Source organism: Typopeltis vanoorti, chromosome 21 (assembly GCF_054136105.1).
Source record: "Typopeltis vanoorti isolate ZY-2024b chromosome 21, IOZ_Tvanoo_1.0, whole genome shotgun sequence".
NCBI classification, from domain to species: Eukaryota; Metazoa; Arthropoda; class Arachnida; order Uropygi; family Thelyphonidae; genus Typopeltis; species Typopeltis vanoorti.
Genome location: NC_143569.1, coordinates 95,536,968 through 95,560,503, shown reverse-complemented (window position 1 = coordinate 95,560,503; position 23,536 = coordinate 95,536,968). Strand labels below are relative to the sequence as shown.

At 35.9% G+C, this 23,536-nt stretch overlaps 1 protein-coding gene across 1 annotated transcript in view; it reads left to right on the top strand.

Moving 5' to 3' along the window:
* Window positions 1-23,536, top strand: part of udt (protein undicht) — a 226,866-nt gene that overhangs the window by 36,159 nt on the left and 167,171 nt on the right. The window contains exons 5-6 of the mRNA XM_090411198.1: window positions 12,804-13,016; window positions 22,981-23,084. Of these exons, the coding sequence (XP_090267324.1) occupies window positions 12,804-13,016; window positions 22,981-23,084 (317 nt within the window). The remainder of the gene's footprint in view (window positions 1-12,803; window positions 13,017-22,980; window positions 23,085-23,536) is intronic.

The window sequence follows — 23,536 nt, the reverse complement described above, 5'->3', positions numbered from 1 at the left end:
AACATTGATAAAATGAATTGTTCATGAAAAGTTTTTAATTATCAATCTTCACCAGAAAGGACAGTTATGCTCACTTTGGAGTTTTTTGACAAATGGACCTGTAAAAAAAACATGTCTAGGGTTGTTTGCTTCTGCCTCTTTTTTAAAATGTTTGCATGGACTTTTCATTAAATAGATCTGCAGTTCTGATTTGTTTGGATTCCTTTTCATAGCAACATTTTGAACTTCCTCCCAGTTTGCCAAAACATTTTTGATTTCAGCAGTCGTAATTTGTTCTTTCTCTCCATCCTCATCTTCAGATGAAATTTCCATTTCCTTTTCTTCACATTGCTGCTTGAAAAGTTCTTTTAGCTCGTCAGTAGTCAGTTCTCAGTCATGAATCTCCAATAATTCTTCAACAACTTCTTCCTCTACTTCCAAGTTAAGATCATGAGCAGTTGCCACAATATCCTTTACCAATTTGTGTCCTTCATCTGAAGTTTCTTCATTATACCAAAGGAAGGACACAGTTTCCTCCTGCTGCTTTGAGACATTTCATTGTTACTTCTTGCCAAGCCTTTACAATTAGCCTAATTGCTATGACAATGTTGAATTCTTCCTTCCAAAATTTTCTTAGGGTTATGTTGGTAGCCTCACACATTTCAAAGCACCTGGTAAAAAGTGCCCTTGTGTAGTTTTTTAAAATTTGCAATTATCAGCTGATCCATAGGTTGAATCAGAGATGTAGTCTTGGGAGGAAGAAAAATCACCTTGATAAAATCTAATTCCTCTGGTAGCTCTTCTTGTATGCCTGTTGGATGACCAGGTGCATTATCCAAGGTTAAAATGGCTTTTAGAGGCAGATTGTTTTGCTCAAGATAGGCTTTGACAGTTGGTCCAAACACTTCGTGAATCCAGTCTCTAAATTCCATTCTTGCAACCCAGGCTTTGCTGTTAGACTTCCACAAAACACCGAGATTGGATTTAGAGACATTGAACTTTTTGAATGCTCAGGGATTCTCTGAGTGGTAGATTAACATTGGTTTTACCTTGCGGTCTCCATTTGCATTTGCTGCTAAAAGCAATGTTAACCTATCATTCATTGGTTTATGCCCAGGAAGTATTTTTTCTTCTTTTGTGATAAATGTCCTGTTGGGCATTTTCTTCCAAAATAACCCAGTCTCATCACAATTGAAGACTTATTGAGGTAGGAATTCTCCTTCTTCTATAATTCTTGTAAAGCTATTGACAAATTTATCTGTTGCTGCTTTGTCAGCACTAGCTGCCTCTCCATGTCTGACCACACTATGAATTCCTGTTCTTTTTTTAAAATTGTCAAAGCAACCTCTGTTACCTTTTGAAATCATCATCATCTACCTCAGAACTCGATTCTAAGTCTTCTTTTTCAAATCTTGATAAATCTGTTCAACTTTCTGTCAGATTGCATTTTGAGATGCAGTATCGCCTGACATTTCTCTTTCTTTGATCCAAATTAGTAATAGATTTTCCATTTGCTCAAAAAGAAGGACTCTGACATTCAACCTTGAGGTTCCCTTATCTACCTAAGTTCTTCTTTCTTAGCCAAAATGGTTGATATTGTAGAATGACTGGTTTCATATATTCAAGCTAGCTGCATAACTTTCACACCTTCATGATGTTTTGCTATTATTTCTTTCTTCTGTTCAATAGAGAAAATGTTTCTGTTTTTTTTTCCCTCACTAGCTTTCTTTTTGGGACCCATTTTGTCACACAGTAAAAAAATTCACTCTATAAAAAAAAAGATACTCAAAATACGGTATTATTACAGATTGTACAACACTAAGACATGGGATACAAAGAACATATCGTCACCTGAAAATAAAAGTAAAAGTTCAAAAAAAAAACTTTTTGAAATAAAAGTTAACAGTTAAATTCGAAACCTGCAATTTTTGACTTAGTGCATTTTGCTTTTAAGGTGACGATATTAGATACAGCACTTAGTGTAACATACACTGATTAACAGCTTATAGATACAATGATTATTATACAGATGAGATTTGATTTTGTCTTTTGATGGCGAATGAACAGTGACATGCACCTGCTGATTTATTGTCTATATGAACCAACACATAAAAAATAAATGCTTAAATACTAATTTTCATCATAAAACGCATTTATAACCACAAATTTTAAAATAAAGCACAGTACACTACAAGAAAAGAAACAATAAACGGAAAATGTAAACAGCTGGCTACGATGGGTCAAACATATCTGAGCTTCACAGCTATGCCTCGTGGCTGTTCTCTATTCGACAGTGTCTTCCAGCACGTGGCTGTTCTCTATTTGACAGTGTCTTCCAGCGCGTGGCTGAGTGCGATCGGAAAATTCCGTTTTTTTAGATTGGATAGAGGTTCACATAATCGAGAGTCGTTAACCAAAGCCTGTGTCGTTACCCAAGAGTTTTTTTCTTACAGCCACTCGTCGTTAACCAAGTACGTCGTTATCTGAAGCCATTGTTAACCAAGACACAACTGTATTTTGATTCTTCTCAAATCTTCTTTCGATAACTTCTTAGAGCTAGGATTGCTTCTCTTGTTCCGTGCTGTTTCCTGAATCCAAACTGGTCATTGCCAACTTATTCTTCAACCTTCTTTGTTAGTCTTTTTTGTATAATTTTGAGTAGTATTTTCGAAGCATGTGATATTAAGCTGATTGTTCGATGATTTTCACACGTTTGCATTATTTACTTTAGGAATGGGTATGATAGAGCATTGTGCAAAATCTCTTTGGGTATGATCCCCGTTTCATAAATATCCTTTATGATCTTGAAAAGGTATGACTTAGTTATGTTTCCTGAGTATTTTATTAATTCTGAAGGAATGTTATCAATGCCTGGTGCCTTGTTGATTGACAGTTCATTCAGTGCCCATTCAAATTCATCTTTTAATATAGTTGGACCAATTTCTTCCACAGCAAGTCTTGTTTCATCTTCTATAGCCTTGGCATCTAGATCTTTTTCACACTATAGATCTTCTAAGTACTCCTTCCATCTTTCCGAAATTTCTTATCAATTAGTTTATCCCCCTGTTTATTTTTGATAATTGTACTTCTTGTCTTGTTTTGCTGGTTTATTCCTTTTATAATGTTATAAGCTTTATCAATTCTCCGAGTCTTTGCTAGATTTTCTATTTCTTTACGTTTCTCTGTATACCATTGTTCTTTTGCTTCTTTACACTTTCTATTTATCATATTTTTTATATGTTTATATTTCTCTTCGTTTTCTTCCTTTAGGGAGGTTTTGCATTTCCTTCTTTTATCTGTCAGATCTAGAATGTCCTGGGTGATTCATGTCTTTTTTATTTGCTTGTTCATTAATCCTATGCAGTCATTGGCAGCCTTGATGATTGTATCCTTCAAACGAGTCCATTTTTCCTCTATGTTTTTCTTTTCCCTCTCTCTAGTTTTAATGTTTTCATCAGTTTGCTGTTTATAGTGTCTATGGTTTTCCTCTGTTTTCAGGTTATTTATGTTCCATTTGGGCCTTTTCCTTGGTTGTGACAGCTTTTTAAATTTCAGATTACATTTCAATAAAACCAAATTGTGGTCACTGTCAACATCAGCTCCCAGGTAACTTTTGCATGATTTTACTCAATTTGAACTCAATTTCAACTTCAACATCAAGATGACAATAAGATAATCTTATTATCATCTTCCTTTTTGGTGAGTTTGATTAGATTCTCAATATCTACATATACTCTCTCAACTTCATCATCATGGTGGTCGCTAGTAGGCATGTAAGCTTGTATTATTATAATATTTGTTGGTTTTGCTTCTAGTTTTACCATTATCAATCTGCTACTACATTTTACTGAGTTGATTCTCTTCTTCCCCATTCCTTAATCACCACTCCAAAAGTCTCCAGTTCCATTCCATCTCATTTCACTAATTCCCAATATGGCTATTTTTAATGTATCCATTTCTCTCTTCAAATTTTCCAATTTGTAGGAGGATTCTCACGTTCCACGTCCGAATGAATGTACAAGGATTTTGCTGGTTTACGACCTGGGAAGCCTTGCTTCTTCCCCTGTCGTGCACAAGTATCGAGCCATTGTGCGCTTTACTATCTTTTAGAATCCATCCATATTCTATCTTACTAGGGAAAAGTAGAACAAGGTGATATCCCCTTGCCTTCCTTGTCCAGCAATAGCCTTCTAGAGAGACTCGGTGTGCTAGCCGTTTCTCATTCTTCATGATTATCCACCTACCACAGTATCCTTTACACCATTGTCACTTCTGGTGATCTTCTGCTGATCAGGATGAAAGTTGTTGCTGCCCCAACTTCCAGCTGGCTGTAACTTATTGAATGGCGGTTACATCTTGTCATGTCGCATCCCTTGTCAGTGGAAATGTGTGGCTTTTTCTAGAGATAACCATGCCACTGTCTGTCTCACCACTTCCTGTTGGTAGATGCTGTCCCATTGTCCACGACTGGTTATTCACAGGTTTCCCCTGTTTATTCGCAGCTAACTTCTGTATCCAGAGGCCATTCCCCTATCCGTAACCTGGGGATGCGCTTGGTATGCCCCAATTATCTTAGCATTATTTTCAAATTGTATTTCTTATTTCGTTTCAATAACTGAAAGCCTTTTTTGTATACCGGGTGTCCGAAAAAGGACTCCAGGATTTTCAATGAAATTTATTTTATGACATTTTGAAGCAGAAATGTATGTAGCATATATTATCAAAGTACAATGTCGCCAGTTTGTCTGTTAGTGTACCTCAAAGTGTGCACCATTTACATCCCTACAGACATCAAAATGGAATTCCACATCAGACTACACTCGAGTAAGCATATCCATAGGAATTGCTTTTATGGTTGCTGTTATTCTATGGTGCAGGTGGGCAAGGGACTGGATTTTTTTCTTGATACACAATGTCTTTTATGTAGCCTTAAAAGAAGAAATCCATTGGAGTAAAATCAGGACCGTGCTGCTGTGGCCAAGCAATGGGAATTCCTCTGCCTATCCATTTTCCTGGGAATCAGCACAGTTTGCATAATATGGGAGGGCTCTATCCTTTTGGAAAATGAGGCCCTCCACATCCTCAATCTGGGGAAACACAAAGTTCTCTAGCATATCCGAGTATGCCACACTCATAATCATCTCCTCATCTGAGCCATTTTTTTTTCTGTGAAAAAAAATGGCTCAGCAATGTGATCATGCATGATGCCGCACCAGACATTGATTTTCGGACTGTTATGGATGAACTCCACCAGTTCATGCAGATTTTCTGACTCCCACACCTAACAATTATGGCAATTCACAACTCCATGCACATGAAACATGGGTCATCAGAAATTAAAATGCTCTGGAGGTGGTTGTCATTTTCAGCAATGAGGTTTAACATGGTGATCACCAACTGAACTTTTTTGTGACCTATCAGTAGGCTGGATGTGATGAACACGCTTCAGTTTATAAGCATGAAGTTTCAGTCTCTTGTGAACAATGTCATGCACTGTGCTTTTAGGAATGTTTAATTAATGACTCGCACTTTGAACCGAACGTTTCAGGCTTCGATGGAAAGACTGTCACATTTGTTCCATGTTTTCCCACACTTACTGTAGGCCTACCTGGTGAATGTCTTTTTAAAACACTTCCTGTTTCTAAGACTTGTTGATGTGCCACTTGCAGATTCTTTTGTGACTTGGAGCATTGTTACTATACTCACGCCTGAAATTCCTTAGGACAGTTGTCACTGATTTCATTTTTGTGAACCATAACATGCACTGCGCTTTCTCTTGTGGCAACGCTATTACTGCAGAATGGTGCATCTGCACAGCTATCTGGTGGGCAACATTTGAACTACAAGTTGAATATTGTCACTTCACAAATATGCTCAAAACACCATTGCATGGTGGTTTGTTATAACGTCGTAGTAGTAATATTTATTATTTACTTAATATGGCTTAACTCCTTTACTTAACTATCTCTTGAATAATGTCCTATCTCAGCAGCGCCTATAATGTGTCTGTCTTTGTCTTACTATTATGTACTTCAGCCCCTTAGATTATCACGTGCGTGAGTCTGATCTACAAAGGGATTGTCTCAAGGTTAAGCCAACTCCTTGGTAACAAAGCTTCTGAAGTTAACTTCTCTTAAGGTTCTGGGAAAATGTATTTGTTCCGCTGCGTCACCCAGAACCCTTAGATTGGAAAAACTTCTCAGTTAAGAAGTGAACCTTTAGATATGCACGTGGTTAATCTAATCTATTTCTATACTAAGTTATCAATTATCAATACCTTCTATAATCAACCATGTTTGCAGTTGTGGTCTTAATTAACAATTATTTCCCGTTTAGATCCGAATAATTTATGAGTGGTGCATCGGATTCTTAGACACAGGCAACCAAATTAATAAGAGCAAAAGGTTTATTTAACATAATGATCATCATACAGAATAAAGAACTTTCAATTATCACTGTACTACTAGATTACAAAGTAAAATTAATCAATATACATCACACAGTAATAAATACTACAAAAACATTATATTCAAAGATTCAAAGCTTGCGTTTTTAGATTATAAAACCAATAATGACTTTTGGGTATTAATCAAGCTGTCTGGATTAGACACCTCTACAGCTCTTAAACATAGCTAGCAATCAACACAAGTACAATTATAATACATAGCACGTATTGCTCATCTACTATGATTAAAATATCACAGTTCTGTCTTAATTTTAGATAGTCTCAAAACTTTATGAAGGTCTATGATTCTTAAGTTACAATTACCTTCCTCTCACACATTATTTGATTAAAGGTTTACTATACTGAACTCGAGGATTCCTCATGCTTGTCCTTTCGATTCTTGGATTCCTTTCCTTCCAAACATTTTCTTCCCTCTCTGTTTAGGCTAAAAGTTCTGTCAGCTTAGGTTGGTCCTCATGGAGTTTGCATACCGATCATCTATGCCTGGAATATTCTTAGCGCGAGGCGATTCTGCATCCATAAGGCACGCTACCTGGCCATTATCTTTTCTGGGAGTTGCCTGTTGCTTTGAAAATTCTCTATTCGTTCATCGTAGGGCTTGGAATCCGCAATCCCTCTAATCACGACCCGGCACCTCTGACTTCTGCCATGGAGAGAGAACAGAGACATCAGACAAAAAGCGAAAAAGTCATTTGGGGGGTTTTCCAGCCCTTTTATATCAACCCCCTACTGGGACTCCTTGTAACCCTAAATTTTCACCTGACATGTTATTCCTTTTGCACTCGTGGGTCTCGTCTTTTCTTAGCTTCTTTCCCGAAAACTTAGGTCACCATGTGCCGTATGCGCACATGACATCTTGAGGCAACTTACTAATCCGGTGTCTTGTCTGTGTACTTTGACCTTATAATCTTAGTTGGTTATATGCAATTGACACAGTAATTCTTTTATATCAATTCTAACAGAAAATATGTGTATAACAAATTCATTGTCTAACATACAATTTAGTAGGTATTTTACGTGGGAATATTCACAAGTTTTACACTAATTATGGTATCCATTATTTGCCAGGTTGTATACAACTTATACTAAAATACAAGCATATCCTTTTCAGGGGTTTTAACATGTAAAATTATGAATGAAACATTCCTTAATGAATTGTATTCATTCACAATTTAACAGGTTTGAATAGAACAGGGATCTTCAATCTTTCAGACAGTGCGGGCCACATTAAAAATTTCAATGAAGCCTGCGGGCCACTAAGCTATACTGTGGTATTTAGAATTGTAAGATGCTTTCCAGATTCACAAGGAATGCTGTGCATTTGCTTTACATAAAATCGTATAAAAATAAACAAACTCAGCTTTAAGAGTGTTTATGATAAGGTTCATAATAAGTAAATACAATCAGTACTTGAAAAAAGATAATTTAATGAAGAAAACATTCATTTTTTACAATGTCAATGGGAAACTTGGCAATGCTTTTCATTGACCAGCTAGTTGATGTTGGCATCAATATTGGAAATCACTATGCACAGAGTATTCTCGAGATGCTGGTCTATAATCTGAATTCTTGTTTTGGACTTCACATGCTTCATTCTGGAGAAGAACTGCTCACTTAAGTACGTGCTTCTTCCTAAAAAAGTGCACATCTTCAAAGCATGCCAGCGAAGATTAGAGAATGCATCCTCAGAAATGTAGTCTTTGTAAAATGTAAGCAAGGGCATATTGAATTCTAAAATGAATGGCATTGAAAATAAATCTAAAGAAGACTGTTGGTTACGAAAATCACTAAATCTCTCTTCGAACTTACTTCGCAACACGTCTAATTTTGTAGCGTATTCATCAAGAGATGAACAGTTGGATCCAGTGAGAAGCTGAAAATGAGTTAAGTCTTCTTTCTTTTAGTGTTGCACAATTTTCAGCATTCATTTTAGAAATTAAGGACTTTACAACTGTGTTATGAATAGCTCTTTTAATTTCCCGATGTTTCGATCTTCATATTAAGATCATCATCTGGAGTATATACAAGGACAAGCTGAGTTACATTACACACAGTAAGTTAAAGAAACAATGATTTGATCACCGGTTATTCTATTGCCGTGACCTCTAGTGAAAAAAAAAATTACAAATTAATTATTTAGAAACTACATCAAAGCTAAATTGTATTTAAGATAACACGAGAAAAACATTCTTTCTTATAGATGGTCTTCTTTCGGTAACAATGATGTCCTATTTTTAACATTACAATTGTTATTTTAGATTTAGGATTCTGTATTATCTACAGTCCTGTTTATAGTTAACTAACAGAGAGAAAGGTTCCATGGGTAGAATATGTACCTTCCATATTCTTGGGATTTTTAGACCATCATTATTGTTCAGATTGGGGTGGTTGATAAGAATCTCACAGGCTTCCTTAAATTTGCATTCATACCATGTTTTGGTGTGATGTAAACAATTGGTGGTTTTCCAGTCACTTCTATGTAAAGTGTTCAGGTCATGATCAGAAAGGCCAGCTTCACCATAGTTATTATATTTAATATGTCGTTTATGTTCCTTTTGTCTCATAGGAATTGTGCATCCTGTTTCCCCTCTATATGGTAAATTAGAGGTGCAATAAATATGGTATACTCCAGGGTGGGACAGCAGAGGGAAGTGGGTCTTTGGATGAGTTGAGTAAGCTTTTTAATTTTGCAGGAGGTTTTGTAGTATTCTGTTTATTTTATCTGATATCCCTTTAAAGGAATGGTTATAGTTTTATTGTAGTCTGGTTTATCTTTGTTTTTTTATTGAGGTCTTGTAGACAATGGTATGTCTACAAGACCTCACATGGTATGAATACAAATTTAAGGAAGTCTGTGAGATTCTTATCAACCATCCCAGTCTGAACAATAATGATGGTCTAAAAATCCCAAGCATATGGAAGGCACATATTCTAACCACGGAACCTTTCTCTCTGAGAGTTAACTATAAACAGGACTGTAGATAATCCAGAATCCTAAATCTAAAATAACAATTGTAATGTTAAAAATAGGACATCATTGTTACTGAAAGAAGACCATCTATAAGAAAGAATGTTTTTCTCATGTTATCTTAAATAGAAACTACATCAAAGCTAAATTCTAAATAATTTTTTTATTTTCACTAGAAGTCATGCCAGTAGAATAACTGGTGATCAAATCATTGTTTCTTTAACTTGCTGTGTGTAATGTAACTCAGCTTGTCCTTGTATATTTGTATATACTCCAGATGATGATCTTAATATGAAGATCGAAACGTCGGGAAATTAAATGAGTTATTTATAACACGGTTGTAAAGTCCATAATTTCTAAAATGAATGCTGATCACCATGCAACACTAAAAGAAAGGTTTCTGATAATTCATGGAGATTCGACCCACAAGCAATGCAATCAATATGGTAAGCTGAAGATTCATGTTTCTGGTTTGATCAATCAAGTGGTTTTTTAAAACTGTGTAGGGACGGCAATATCATTCTGAATTGCATCAAACTAAAGAGAAAGTTTACCTCAACAAAGGCGCAACGAATATACCACTGCATGGAGAAAGCGTTACTCAGAGAACAGATCCAGGCTATGAGAAAAAACTTGGCCGTTACTCAAAACCAGGTACAAAATGAAAAATCTGAACTTTCAAGTTACTTGAATGCAGATATTTGGATTATCCTCGAAAATATTACGGACAACACGGCGAACCATATCCTTCAAACTAAGAAAGAAAATCTCATATCCAAATTTTATAGATTAAAGGATTGACAAAACCAACGGACATATTTGAATTTCTCCACAGTGAATGTTAACAGCCAACCAGAAGCAAGAAGCAACAGGAGCCACCAATGACTGGCAGGTAACAGTAATGTAGTCATCCTATCCAACCACGCCTTAAACAAAGATCAACTCTCGATACTCGGCAAAGGTATAGCACCCAGATCGATGAACAAACTGGATTTTATTTGTAATATTGAAAGAGACATAAGATTCATCCCAAAGAACATAGCAGACAAAATACATTTAGAAACCGCCAACATTTTAAATATAAATCATAAGAAAACAATAACAAGTAACTTAACGAAACACGAATTAACGGCAGTGAAATCCTTAAAATCAAATCTGAACATCGTAATAACCAGAGCTGATAAAGGAAATGCCGCTGTTATTCTAAACCGAACCGCTTATTTAGAAAAAATGAATCTGCCAGTCTTGGACAACAGTACATACCAACGTGTTAACTATGACCCAACCAATAGAATAAAAAAAGAAAACAGAGAAACCTTAAATCTATTACTACATGGCTTGAAGATACAGTCAAAAAACTACTTTCACACTACGCTCGTTTCCCGAGAATATATGGTCTACCAAAGATACACAAACCAAACACACCACTCTAGCTGATAGTCGAAAGTATAGATAGCCTGAATTATCACCTAGCCAAGAAATTAGCGGTCACACTCAAGGAGTTGGTAAGTCATTCTCCCCCTCCTATATCAGAAACACACACTTCATAAACATAATCAAAGACATTACATTAGAAAAAGATAATTTATTATTAGTCAGTTTTGACATCTCTTCCATCTTTACGAATGTCCCAATCAATGACATAATCCTTCTTTTACAGAACAAATTCCCTCCAGATATGACGTTCTGGTTATTTCGTATGGCAAGATGCTTTCTACCTACAAAAAGAAGGCACAGCCATGGGCTCGCCATAATCCCCCCCCCTCCCCCATTGCTAACTTTTATATGTAATGGAGAGAACTGTCAATTCCCAGCTCTTACACTACCTCAAAGGCACCCAGCTAATAAACAATCACCAGTACGGATTCTGTCACTGCCGATCAACACAAAATCTACTTATATCTCTGGCCAAATGCCATGGAGATGTTTGGTGAATCTCAAGTGATTTCACTTCATATCTCCAAAGCTTTTGACCAGATTTGGCACAAAGGCTTACTAAACAAACTCCAATCATTTGGTCTGTCTCAGGACTTCTGCATTTGGATTGCCAGCTTTCTGTTTGTATGTACTGTGTGGTGGATTCCTTATCCTCTCACATTCAACTAAATATTATTATTATTATTTGACACCTCCAGGGAGTCCAGAGACTCATCAAGGGAGGGCACCTGCTATACAACTCTGTCTCCACCACTCAATCCACCAACGGCATCTATGGCCGACCACCACCACTAGTTTTTCCACAGACGATCACAAACATCCATTCCCACGGCGGGATTCGAACCCGCAGCCTTTTGGCTGGAGAGCAGATACGCTAACCACTCGGTCAGCCAAGCCGGCAAATGCCAGGGTTTCACAAGATTGGAGATCAACTTCAGTTGACCTCCAATCCAATACTCTTCCCTTTCATTTGCTAATCCTTACTAAACCACCACTACCATCATTTCTGATCTCTGAGTCATCCTTCAGTGGGGTTCAGATAACTAACCTTGTCAATTTCAATGCTAAAACCCAGTTTTGTTTTATTTCTCACAAAAAAAAAAAAAAAAAATCTCCCATTGTTATCTTTGACAACAGATTCCAGACAAGATGAGATTTCTCTTCTTGGGATCACTCTGACATCAAACCTCTCCTGACATAAACACATCATAACTATTGCATTCTCAGCTTTTAAAAAAGTAGGTTTTCTCTTTCACTCAATATGTTATTTCACTTTTGAACAGTATTAACTTATACAAATCACAAATCTATCCAGCTATTTAATACTGCTCTCCCATTTGGAGTGGGGCCCTAAGAGCTTCCTGAAAAGGCTTGACACAGTAAGGAGAGCAATTATATTGATTAATAACCCATCTCTTACCAACTCACTCCTCCCACCTTCCCACAGGTGTTTGTTTTTTTGCATTATGTGTATTCTATAAGTATTTCCATGGCAAATGTTCATCTGAAATAGCAATAATTTCCCTACTCAGTACTAAGTCTGTTGAAACACAAGCAACTGCCACCCAACATCCACAGTACACCTTGAAACCCACAGAACAAGTTTCTTTTCCTCTTCCTTCATCCCTGCTGCTGCTGTGTTGTGGAACAGTCTTCCTCCTTATGTGTTTCCCATGCTAGGAATACAATATACAGGCTTTTAAATCAAATGTAAACAAGTTTCTCCTTTCCCAATCCACTACCCATACACAGTGCTAATGTATTATACATTGATTTACCAACCTCTCATGTATGGGCTCAACATAAAAGTGAAGAAGGGTGTTGAAAATTTGCTTACAAAAATTGCTTTGAATTTACTGTGAATTTGAATTTCCCCTAAGTTGTATTCCATATTTTTAGAAAATGTAGGGTTTAGTTTTTACTTTTCATTTGTATATAATTTTGAACTTGCAGCACGAAATCCACATCTTAAGAACTGTCGTCCAAGTCTAGAAGGTGTTTGGAAATTTGCTTACCAAAATCGCTTTGAATTTACTGGGGAATGTAAACATCGAGAAGCAAATATTACCTCCTGTCAGAAACCTGGCAGTCAGTTTTTCATTGACAATGAGCAGTTTATAATGTATTATCGGCATTGTGAAGGAATGGAAAAAACTCAAGATGCAGGTAAAACTTGAATTCTTTATGTTTAGCAAAATTTCAGTAGTTTTTCATGATATAAACAATACTTTAGAATAAAAAAAAATATATATATATACAGGGTGTTCGGGATAAATTTGACAGTTTCGTAAGGAAAAAGAAAATCTTCTTTGTATCTATTAAATTTAATGAATTGACAAAAAACATTACAGGCAGAGTTAATTACAATACTATCAACAAGATTTACTCAAAATAACCACCATTAGCATCGATCACAGCTTCAATCCTGCTTCGGAACCTCGAACAAGCTGATGCTACAGTCTCCCTGGGAAGGGCCGCAAAAACTGTTTTAATTTTATCCATTAACTGGGCTTTTGTATTACTGGAAGTGCGATTGGTGTCTTTTTCAACTGCGCCCCATACAAAATAATCCATGGGGTTAAGGTCTGGGGAGTTTGGAGGCCAAACATTTGGACTGGTGAAGTCGTAGAAATTTTCAGACAACCATTTTTGACTTTTCCCAGAGGTGTGGCAAGGGGCCGAATCCTGCTGCCATACATACGGCCTACCATTGGCTACCCTTGTTATCCACGTAGCCATCTGAAGTCAACCTGAGGCCCTCTTGGAAAAAATGCGGAGGCATCACATTGCCTTCAGAGGATACACATCCGAAAACCATCACAGTTTGGGGAAATTTAGTCTGCATTACACGAGGAATGTCCTTTGTACTTTATGCAAGCCATCTGTTATTCTGCGTGTTGTGTTTTTGATCCTGGCAAAAGTTTTTCTCATCGGAAAAGAACCAGATTGTTTGTGGTTCCGCAGGATGTTTCACTTTGCTTAGAAGTTTCTTCGCGTTTATCAAACGTTTTTCACGGGCCTTTTCTGTAAGCAGCTGACCTTTGCGGCGCTTGTATGAGTAGTAGCGGAGGTCTTCATTGAGTGCAAGCTTCATAGTAGAGGCTGCAACATTCATTTCACGTGACAAAGCCCGAATTCCAATGCCAGGGATCTTCAACACCTGTTCCTGCAGATTTGCGAGGAATTCTGCTGTACGAACACAATCAGATCGTCTGCTAGGGATCTTTCTTCTTGCTACATCCTCGTAGTCACCATTGCAAGTCTCTAGTTCATGCCTGATTGTTTTTACTGTATTCAGGGAGCATTGGGCAGCAGTCGAAATATCCTTATTTTGATGGCCGGCACGAATCATCATGATACAAGTTATTCTCTTCCATGATTCAGGTGGGTTCCAGCTATCCATCCTTTCTGACATCTTGTATATGAATGAAGAAGGGTCCAACCTTTTAAATGAAGAGAAGTGTGTGTTAATACATGTAACTTACGGAAAAATATAATTAATTATAAATATGTCAAATTTATCCCGAACACCCTGTATATATATATATATATAATCGTTTTTTTCCCCTTTTTTATTTAAGTTTATTTAAGTAATTTATGGGTGCACCTTTTTGACAACTCGTATAGCAAAGTATAAAGTCCTCTTCGCTATAACTTTGGTATTACCTGGTCTACCTACTCAATGATGAGACCTCAAAAAAGGTCGAAACCGGTCCTTCCACCATAATGTATAACATCAGATATCTCCTAGGAGATGTGTTTTACATGATGGGTAATACTAAGAATAGTGATCAGAACTTTACCCACCTTTGCAACGAGTTGCCCTAGTGTTGAACTATGTGCTTTAGCTTACACTACAGTCTGCCGAAACTTTTATAGTTTGCTATATTCGGCATGAAATTCTTTGATTGCTATCTTTGAGTTTCTTATTCAGCTTTGAAATAATGTGAGATTTAATATCCCCTTAATTTAAGTAATATATATAATAGTTTTTTTTTTTTAAGAGAGACCTTCAGGAATCAGGGACTCTCAATGGGGGGGGCCACATTGTATGCACCAGCTGTCACATTTGTTCTTGAATTCGTTCATGCTGCTTGCACACACAGCATCCAGTGTTGCAATCTAATAATCATGCACTAGTATGAGAACAATAATCTAGATTTCACTCCTTAGCAGCATTCATTCTCAGCTTCTAAGGATGCTCTCTCTTGTCCTTTCCCCACCCTCCATAAAAGGAAAAATTTCATCAACTGAAATCCTATATGACCCTTTCAGAAGTTTGTAAGTCTCAATCATATCATCCCTCTTTCTATTGTTTGCATATGGTCTTATCTCTTTATTCTCCTTATCTTTATATCAAAGTTTGTTTCCACATTGTAATTATCTTTTGAGTTGTATTTGCAATCTTTGCCACATGGCCCCCTGAACTTCAAATTCCTATCTACTAACGCTTCAAGATCTCTAGCCTGATCAGTTTCTTCTAGCATAATCCCACCAATATAATACGACCTTGGATATCTGATCATGCCAAAGTACGACTTGACATTTAGTGACATTGAACTGACATCCATTTTCAAATGCCCACAATTCCAGCCTATTCAATTCAGATGCAAGTACAGCAACATCAGCAAATAGCTTGTAAAATTCAATGCAATAGAAGTTCTTGATTTTAAGGCATTGACTTTTACAGAGGTCTTAAATATAGTAAATATACAATAATAAAACTACATGTTGCTATACTGAGTAAACATCTCTTTATCAATTAAGAGTAACGCAGAATTGTTCATAAAAATATTAAATAGTATAAATATTCAAATTGTGCACTTTATATATGTTTATCAAAATGATATTGTAAAAATAGCCTAGTATTGAAATAGTTTTACCTTAAGTAAAAAGGATTAAAAGGGATTATGTCTGGGACTTGAAAGCGAACAATAGTGCTGAAAGTCATTCAAGCAAGGAAGTTTCTGCCTTCATCGAAGGTCAAGACCGCTGACGTCAGAGTGATTACAGGATATTTGGGGATCTCCGACCCTGAATTACAGAACTCCAGAAAACCGTATATAGGAGGCCAGAAGAACAAGCTCTCTCTCTCTCTCTCTCTCTCTCTCTTATTCATGTACATCTAGCTGCAGTCCGTAGGCATGATTGGACTCATCGGTATGCAACCTGTGGAGAAACAGGGAGCCCCAGAGAAGAAGTGAAAGTTTCCTTACTTGTACAGCAAGTAAGGGAACTTGCCTCATGCACCGAACGCAGAACGCCTTGAGTCAAACTAGTGTCCCTTCGGCAAAAGATGTACCGCTGCTCCCACAAGTGAATTACGGAAAGATGTCTACTGAGACTGTATGAGGAATTCCAGTATGCAGAACACAGCAGAGAAGTCGGCAGAAACAGCTAATGATCTTTTATGCTGATAGGACTATGTGTTGTCAAGGACCTGTCAGTAGAAATCTTTGTATTGATAGTTAAGTGCAGAAGGATGATTGTGAGTCCACTGGACATAATGTTACTAGGCTAATGAGATTGTCGCGGATAGCAAAATTTGATATTGTAATGTTAGCATAGCATAATTTAGAGATAGTGACAGACAGAATTGTAGGATATGAGAATCTCCTCTTACTGTAAAAGGAACTTTAATATTGCTAGATAGAAATTGAAAGAAATTCATGTTAAGATTATGAAAACAACTGGATGAAAAGTGTATACTAATGGATTTACTTTAAGTTACAATAAATGTGTTTTGTTTGCTTAATGGAGACTATTGCCTGATTTTGTACGATGCGCTACCTTGCAAAAACTTCGAACCTGTTAAGAATTTGGGGAAATTGCCTTGACTGTTAATTAACCCACAATTAGCTATATCCTATTAGTTATATCCTACAGGTGCTATAGCATATCTCCGATGCGTTGAGTGAAGAACTTTGGTAGCGCAGTCATTAATCAAATAAATTTCTCTGATTTCTTTTAGCATAGGAGATAGTTTTCTGTACATGTGAATTGGCCTAGTTCACAGGCTTATTCACCAGCAGCATCACTGTTTGTAGGAATCATAAAGTTTAAGTGATACTAAGAAAAAAATTAAGGAATTAAGACGGCCACACACAATCAGACAGTAAATAACCTGTCAAATCCTTCCGAATCTCATTAGTGTACAATTAATTTCATGAATATATATATATGTGTGTAAAATAAATAAATAAATATTTGACAATAAATACATTCAAATTTTTGTGGTAGTTTTAAGAATGAAAGAAGTCATATTGGTATGGTATAAATCTAAACTTAAAACATATTTTATGAATAATAAGAATAATAATATACAATATATACACGAAAACACAAGGTAAAAGTATTATTTATTAAATATACTGCCATATATTTCAGTCTGAAATTAACAGACCATCATCAGTGGCTTTAAAAAACAGATGTTACGAGGTAGAATGCAAACAATTGATTTATTTGAAATAAAATGAGCTGGGTGATGTTAAATTGCCAATAGTGCTATGCTTTAACTGAAGAAAAGGTTAATCATAACAGTGTAAAAATAAATCTTTTTTTACACTATATATATTACTTTTCTGGAAGTAATATATATATATATATATATATATATTGGAGTGGGGGCCCCCTAAGAGCAGCCTCAAAATGCTTATATAACTTATAATATCATACTTAACAGATCATCAGGTAGATGTAGTATCTAGTTGGTTTCTTATGACCTTGGCATTGGTCAGCCCAACTTGGCCACAAATGATTGGCATCAGTGAGACCTAGTTGTCAGAGAATGACATAGTTACAGGGATGGACCATAATTGATATTGTATTTTCAGAGAAGAAAGAAGAAATAGGGCAGGAGGAAGGGTGTTATTAATGATAGCTGAAGAACTGCAACCAAAAATAGAAGTTAAGGAAGATTGTCGATCTGATGGAAATGGTTTTTGAGGCTGTCTGGTGTGAGATAAAGGCCAATAGGACAAAATATATTGGTGGCTGCTGTTTTAGACCCTGGGGTCCAAAAGAAAACTCTGCTGATGCATCAGCAGAGTAGCACAAAGAGTGCAAGCTGAGCAGTTATCATAGGTAACTTCAACTAGGATGAGACTGATTGGAAGGCGGAAAGGGCACATGGCGAAATGGAATATTTACAGTTACTAAGGGTTAAATACCTGAAACAGCACATGATGGAAGGGACCAGGGGTTTGAGAGTGTTGGATCTGGTAATAGCATCAACCTCCAATTGGGAAAGTGACCATGCAGTCTTTGTTGTGGTAGGTTGCTCAACATGTACTTGATATGGAGCCTGACTCGATGCACCCAGTCACACGATCCAGCCTTTGACTTCTGTTTGCAAGATAATTGTAATCTTTTAAATAAGAACATTAAAAAGCAGTTTTGCTTTGTAAAATTTTTAAGTTGTGAAAATAAGCTTAGGACACTATTATATTAAATTGTGCACCTAATTAAGGGATGAAAGGGTTGGAAGAATAAAATGTATAGTTGTACTAATGTATTTAATTAGGCTTAGTCAATTTTAATGAAATTATATTGTGAGGAAAGTTTTTTTTTTTAATTGTCTGTTACATATGTTGTGTGCATTGTATATATGTGAGGTCAATATTGAGCAAAATGAATTCATTGATTTCATTAAAAACTTATTTATTGGAAATAACTGTATTCATAATATGCAAAACTTACTTGTTTTCTTTAAGTGTGCAAGATTTACTGTGTTCAATTAAAGTGCCATAATTATAACACATAACAGAGGCCCATTTTTCTCATTTCATGACTGAAACAAAAACCAGAAGTGTGATGCGCAATTGAGCTATAATACTGGTGTGAGAGAAATTAGGGGAATTTTGGAACTCGAAAGTGGATATTTATGAAGTCTTTCTTATAGAAAGAAAATATTTAAAGGTTGCGAATTATGTTACAACAATGAGAGAACAACAGTTTGGGGAAAAACAATATGGCAGGTTGAGTTTTTAATTACTATGTGAAAATGAAGTCTTTCATATAGAAAGAAAAATAATGTTCTTAACCGTAAAAGAGATAAAAGGATGGAAGAAAATAAAGATGATTGAATTATGTTATGACTTTTAGAGAAAACCAACAAATAAACATTGAAAATGCTTCAGTGATTCTTTAAAAGGAATGCTGTAGTGTTCGAATTAAGGATTTCTCCAGAAGTTTTATTTCCAACTCTCTGGAAATAACGTGTGGGAAGGCTTATGTGTTCATCGTACATGTCGATTAATTTTAACGGTATAGATGAAAACACAGACTGATAAGAAAATAACTATTTATTAACTTATTGCTGCTATTTTGCTGGTATTCTATCCTGCATCTTCACAACACAAAAATAGTTTGTCACAGTACGTGAGACAACCACAATCCGTTATAACAATGGGATTAGTTTGAACAATTGTAACGTATAACACAAAGACTAAAGTCCTAATTAGGCACCATCTATGTTGGAAAAAAAAAAAAAACATAGAGAGAAAGCAGCTGTTAATTTGGTCTTAAGATGACTGTCTCCCAAATCTTTGGCAAATTTATACTTGTTGAGGTTTGGAGTATGTTTCAAGGCTTCTGTTGATTCCAGGAACAAACTCTCTGACTTATAAAAGCTTCTGTGTAGCACTTTTGTTTTTTTCCAATTGATCCTTGTAGTTGTATGTAAAGCACGGTCTGCTAAACCTGATTTGCCATAGTGATAGTGTCGAATGTATTTTTTATGTTCACTGAGGCAGATGTCCACAGTTCTTCCTGTCTGTCTGTAGTAAGCTCAATCACATGAACAGGGCACTTCACATTCACTCCTGAATGTGATAAAGGAGAGATTCTGTCCTTGGGTGAATGGATGAGAGTTGCCAATTTCACATACGGTTTAAATATAATGCGTACTTGATGTTTATTGAGCACTCTAGATATCTTTTCAGATGTGCCTTTAATGCTGACAGTTTTGTTATAGTCTTCTGTGGTAGACAGTGGGGAATGGGATTTCTGGGGAGCATTTAGTATTTTGTCTATCTTATGGGGGATTATAGCTATTGGCCAAGAAGGTATTTAATTCACAATACAGGCAGGTTATTTTACATGGAAAGGAAAAATATACAAACAATTAGATTGGACAACAACGGGCCCCTCCTTAGCCAACTTCTATATTGAACACTTGGAAAAGCTAGCTATCAATACAGCCACACTCAAACCAAGGCTTTCGCTATGCTATGTTGATGATGTGCTTGCTATTTGGCCAGTCCAGACACATTGGATACATTCGCGCATTTAAATAGCCAACACCCAAAAATCCACTTTACAATGGAACTGGAAGCTAATGAGTGTCTGTCCTTTCTGGATACACTAATCACACATCTTCCAGATGGTTCCTTATCATTCTTGGTTTATAGAAAATCCACATACACAGGGAGATATTTACACAAACGATCACACCATCACCCATCTCAACAATATGGTATCCTAAAAACACTAACCCACAGAGCTAGAGCAATTTATTCCAATGACATTGCGCTCACTGCTGAACTCACACACTTAAGTTACACCTTCTTGACCAATGACTATAATCCCTATAAGATAGAGAAAATACTAAGTGCTCCCCCAGAAATCCACCCCCCCACTATTTACCACAGAAGACTACAACAAAACTGTCACCATTCCATACATTAAAGGTACATCTGGAAAGATATCTAGAATGCTCAATAAACATCAACTACACACCATATTTAAACTGTATGTGAAATTGGCAACTCTCATCCGTTCACCCAAGGACAGAATCTCTCCTTTATCACATCTATGAAGTGCCCTGTTCGTGTGATTGAGCTTACTCCAGACGTTTGCTTCGGTGAACATAAAAAATACACCTGGCACTATTGCTATCAGATTAAGCAGACCATGCTTAAGATACTCTTACACACAGGATTGATTGGAAAAAAACAAAAGTGCTGCACAGAAGCTTTTATAAGTCAGAGAGGTTGTTCTTGAAATCGGCAGAAGCCTTTAAACATACTCCAAACCTCAACGAGTATGGCTGTATAAATTTGCCAAAAGATTTATGAGACGGTCATCTTAAGACCAAATAAATACCTGCTTTCTTTCTGTTTTTTTTTTTTTTTTCCAACATAGATGGCACCTAATTAGGACTTTAGTCTTTGTGTTGTGCGTTACGATTGTTCAAACTAATCCCTTTGTTATACCGGATTTCACATACTGTGACGAACTGTTTTTGTGCTCTGAAGATGCTGGATAGAACACCAGCGAAATATAAGCAATAAGTTAATAAATAGTTATTTTCTTATCAGTCTGTGTTCTCATCTGCCAATATAGATGGCACCTAATTAGGACTTTAGTCTTTGTGTTGTACGTTACGATTGTTCAAACTAATCCCTTTGTTATACCAGATTTCACATACTGTGATGAACTGTTTTTGTGCTCTGAAGATGCTGGATAGAACACCAGCGAAATATAAGCAATAAGTTAATAAATAGTTATTTTCTTATCAGTCTGATACCATTAAAATTAATCAACATCTCTACAAATAAAACTTCTTTGATACATTTCTTGACAGCCACCCATATCAGCTAACTTGAGAGTGGATGAAATGATATTTTAAAATGAAAAAAAAAGTGTAAATTATGCAAGAAAAAAATATTTTTAATGCATTTTAATCCATTTCTGCAGTTACTCTATTATTTGTTACTGGTTATTTCATTATTTGTTCAAGTAGATCTTGCAAAGTCAAGATTTATCCTTTAACCAAAGCCATGCTTTTTTATATAGAGGAAAAAAAATTCTATCTATCCAGCATTGGATGCAGGTCCTAATTAGTATTTCCACCCATTCCAGAGATATTGATTGATCTGTAATTAGTTGCTTCATCTAACTCCATTCTTGTAATGGTGTTAGACTGAAGCATAATGGAATTATCTTGCCCTCATTCCACTTATTCAGTATTATGCCTGTGTTCATACTCAGAAAAAACCAAGTAAGAGGGATCACTAATTCTCTTATATATTTCTTCAGCATCGTTGTGGTTTATAAACAACCTTTCATTAGTTAGATTAATGTACTACAGTAAAACCCCGTTTTTACGTTCCTGCAATTTACGTTTTCCTGTCATTTACGTCACTTTCCGTTAGTCCCATCTTAAGGCTTATTCTTACAATATATTATTTTCCCACCATTAACAACTTGATGTGTATGTTATTTCCCATGATTTGCGTTTTTTTCTCAGGTGGCAATACTGATTTTCGAATCAATTTCTGTGGTAATCCTGCACATTTCTGTTCCCAGATGGCGTTGCTTTTGGCAGTAGTTTCGTTTCCACCATCACGGTGACTTGCATGCTTGCAGTAGTGATGAGTGACACCGTGATTTTTCAATCACAGTACAAATTGATATTGCAGAATTTCTGCTACGTAATTTAGTGTCTGTAAGTTGCTTTCAAGTTGCAGTGGTGGATTGTCCATGTTAGTAACATGGAGAAAAAAGACAGAAAATATATTTCGGTAGAAGAAAAGATGGCAATTCTGCGACGTGTGGATTGGCATGCCAGAACATGTGTGTATTTAGCAAAAGATCTTGGACTCTCCATTCCACTTTGAACACGATAGTAAAAAACAGGTCAAGCATTGAACTCAATTCAAAACAATCTGGCACTATGTCAAAAAAACGAAAAGCAAAAACAATCAAGAATTAAAGATTTTTTTTAAATAGATAAATGTAAGTAATTGTAAATTCATTTATTTTCAGTTATTAATTTTTGTAATCTACTATGTAGACTCGCATACTAGCAGTAAGTCATCTTTTAGCCTTTTTTAATCTTTTTTTACATTTCCTGCTATTTACACTTTTTTCCATCATTTCCCTGAAAAGTGTAAAAAAGGGGTTTTACTGTGTGTGTGTGTGTGTGTGTGTGTGTGTGTGTGTGTGTGTGTGTGTATAAACACCCAGGAATTTCTCAATATATAGAAATTATCACTGTCAAAGGAATTGGTATCACTAAACAGTAATGAAATAGATGCATTTGTTATGTTTCTTTCAAAAACTTTTAATTCTATCTTAAATTCATGTATTTGGCATGATAAACTAAAATCACTGTTTCATATTACAGAGGTACAGTATAAATGCCTTGGAGATTGGTATATTGGCAAAAACCATTTCTTTGCTGTACTGAATTCTCGTGAATCCCGTATTGAAGAAGCATATAGATGCTTTGTAGGTATTTCATATAAGTTCTTTATTTATATACTTGATCCATTTTTTTTTTTTATTTATTTTGTATTCATTTGGTATATCGACTTCATATGTTATCATCATTATAAATTTTCTGATATATATATATATATATATATATATATATCCTCCATGTGTTAAGGCTTAAGTGCTGGGAAAAACTCATGATAAAAATTTAATGGAGTGAAACAGCACTAGGAAATGATTAAAAGTAGTATTTTTAATGACACCTTATTGCTTTTAAAAAAGTTTTTTCCTCTTGATATCATAGACCTCTTTTCCTTTACTACTCATTCTGCTTATTTCTGTTGGAAGAACAAAATTTATAAACAGTTAGAGGATACTTCTAGAGGGTTTCCACCAGTGGTGTGTTGTTAAAATTTTTCAAATTTGACGAGCTTTTTAAGTCGGGCGAGCTGGTTATTAAAATTCTT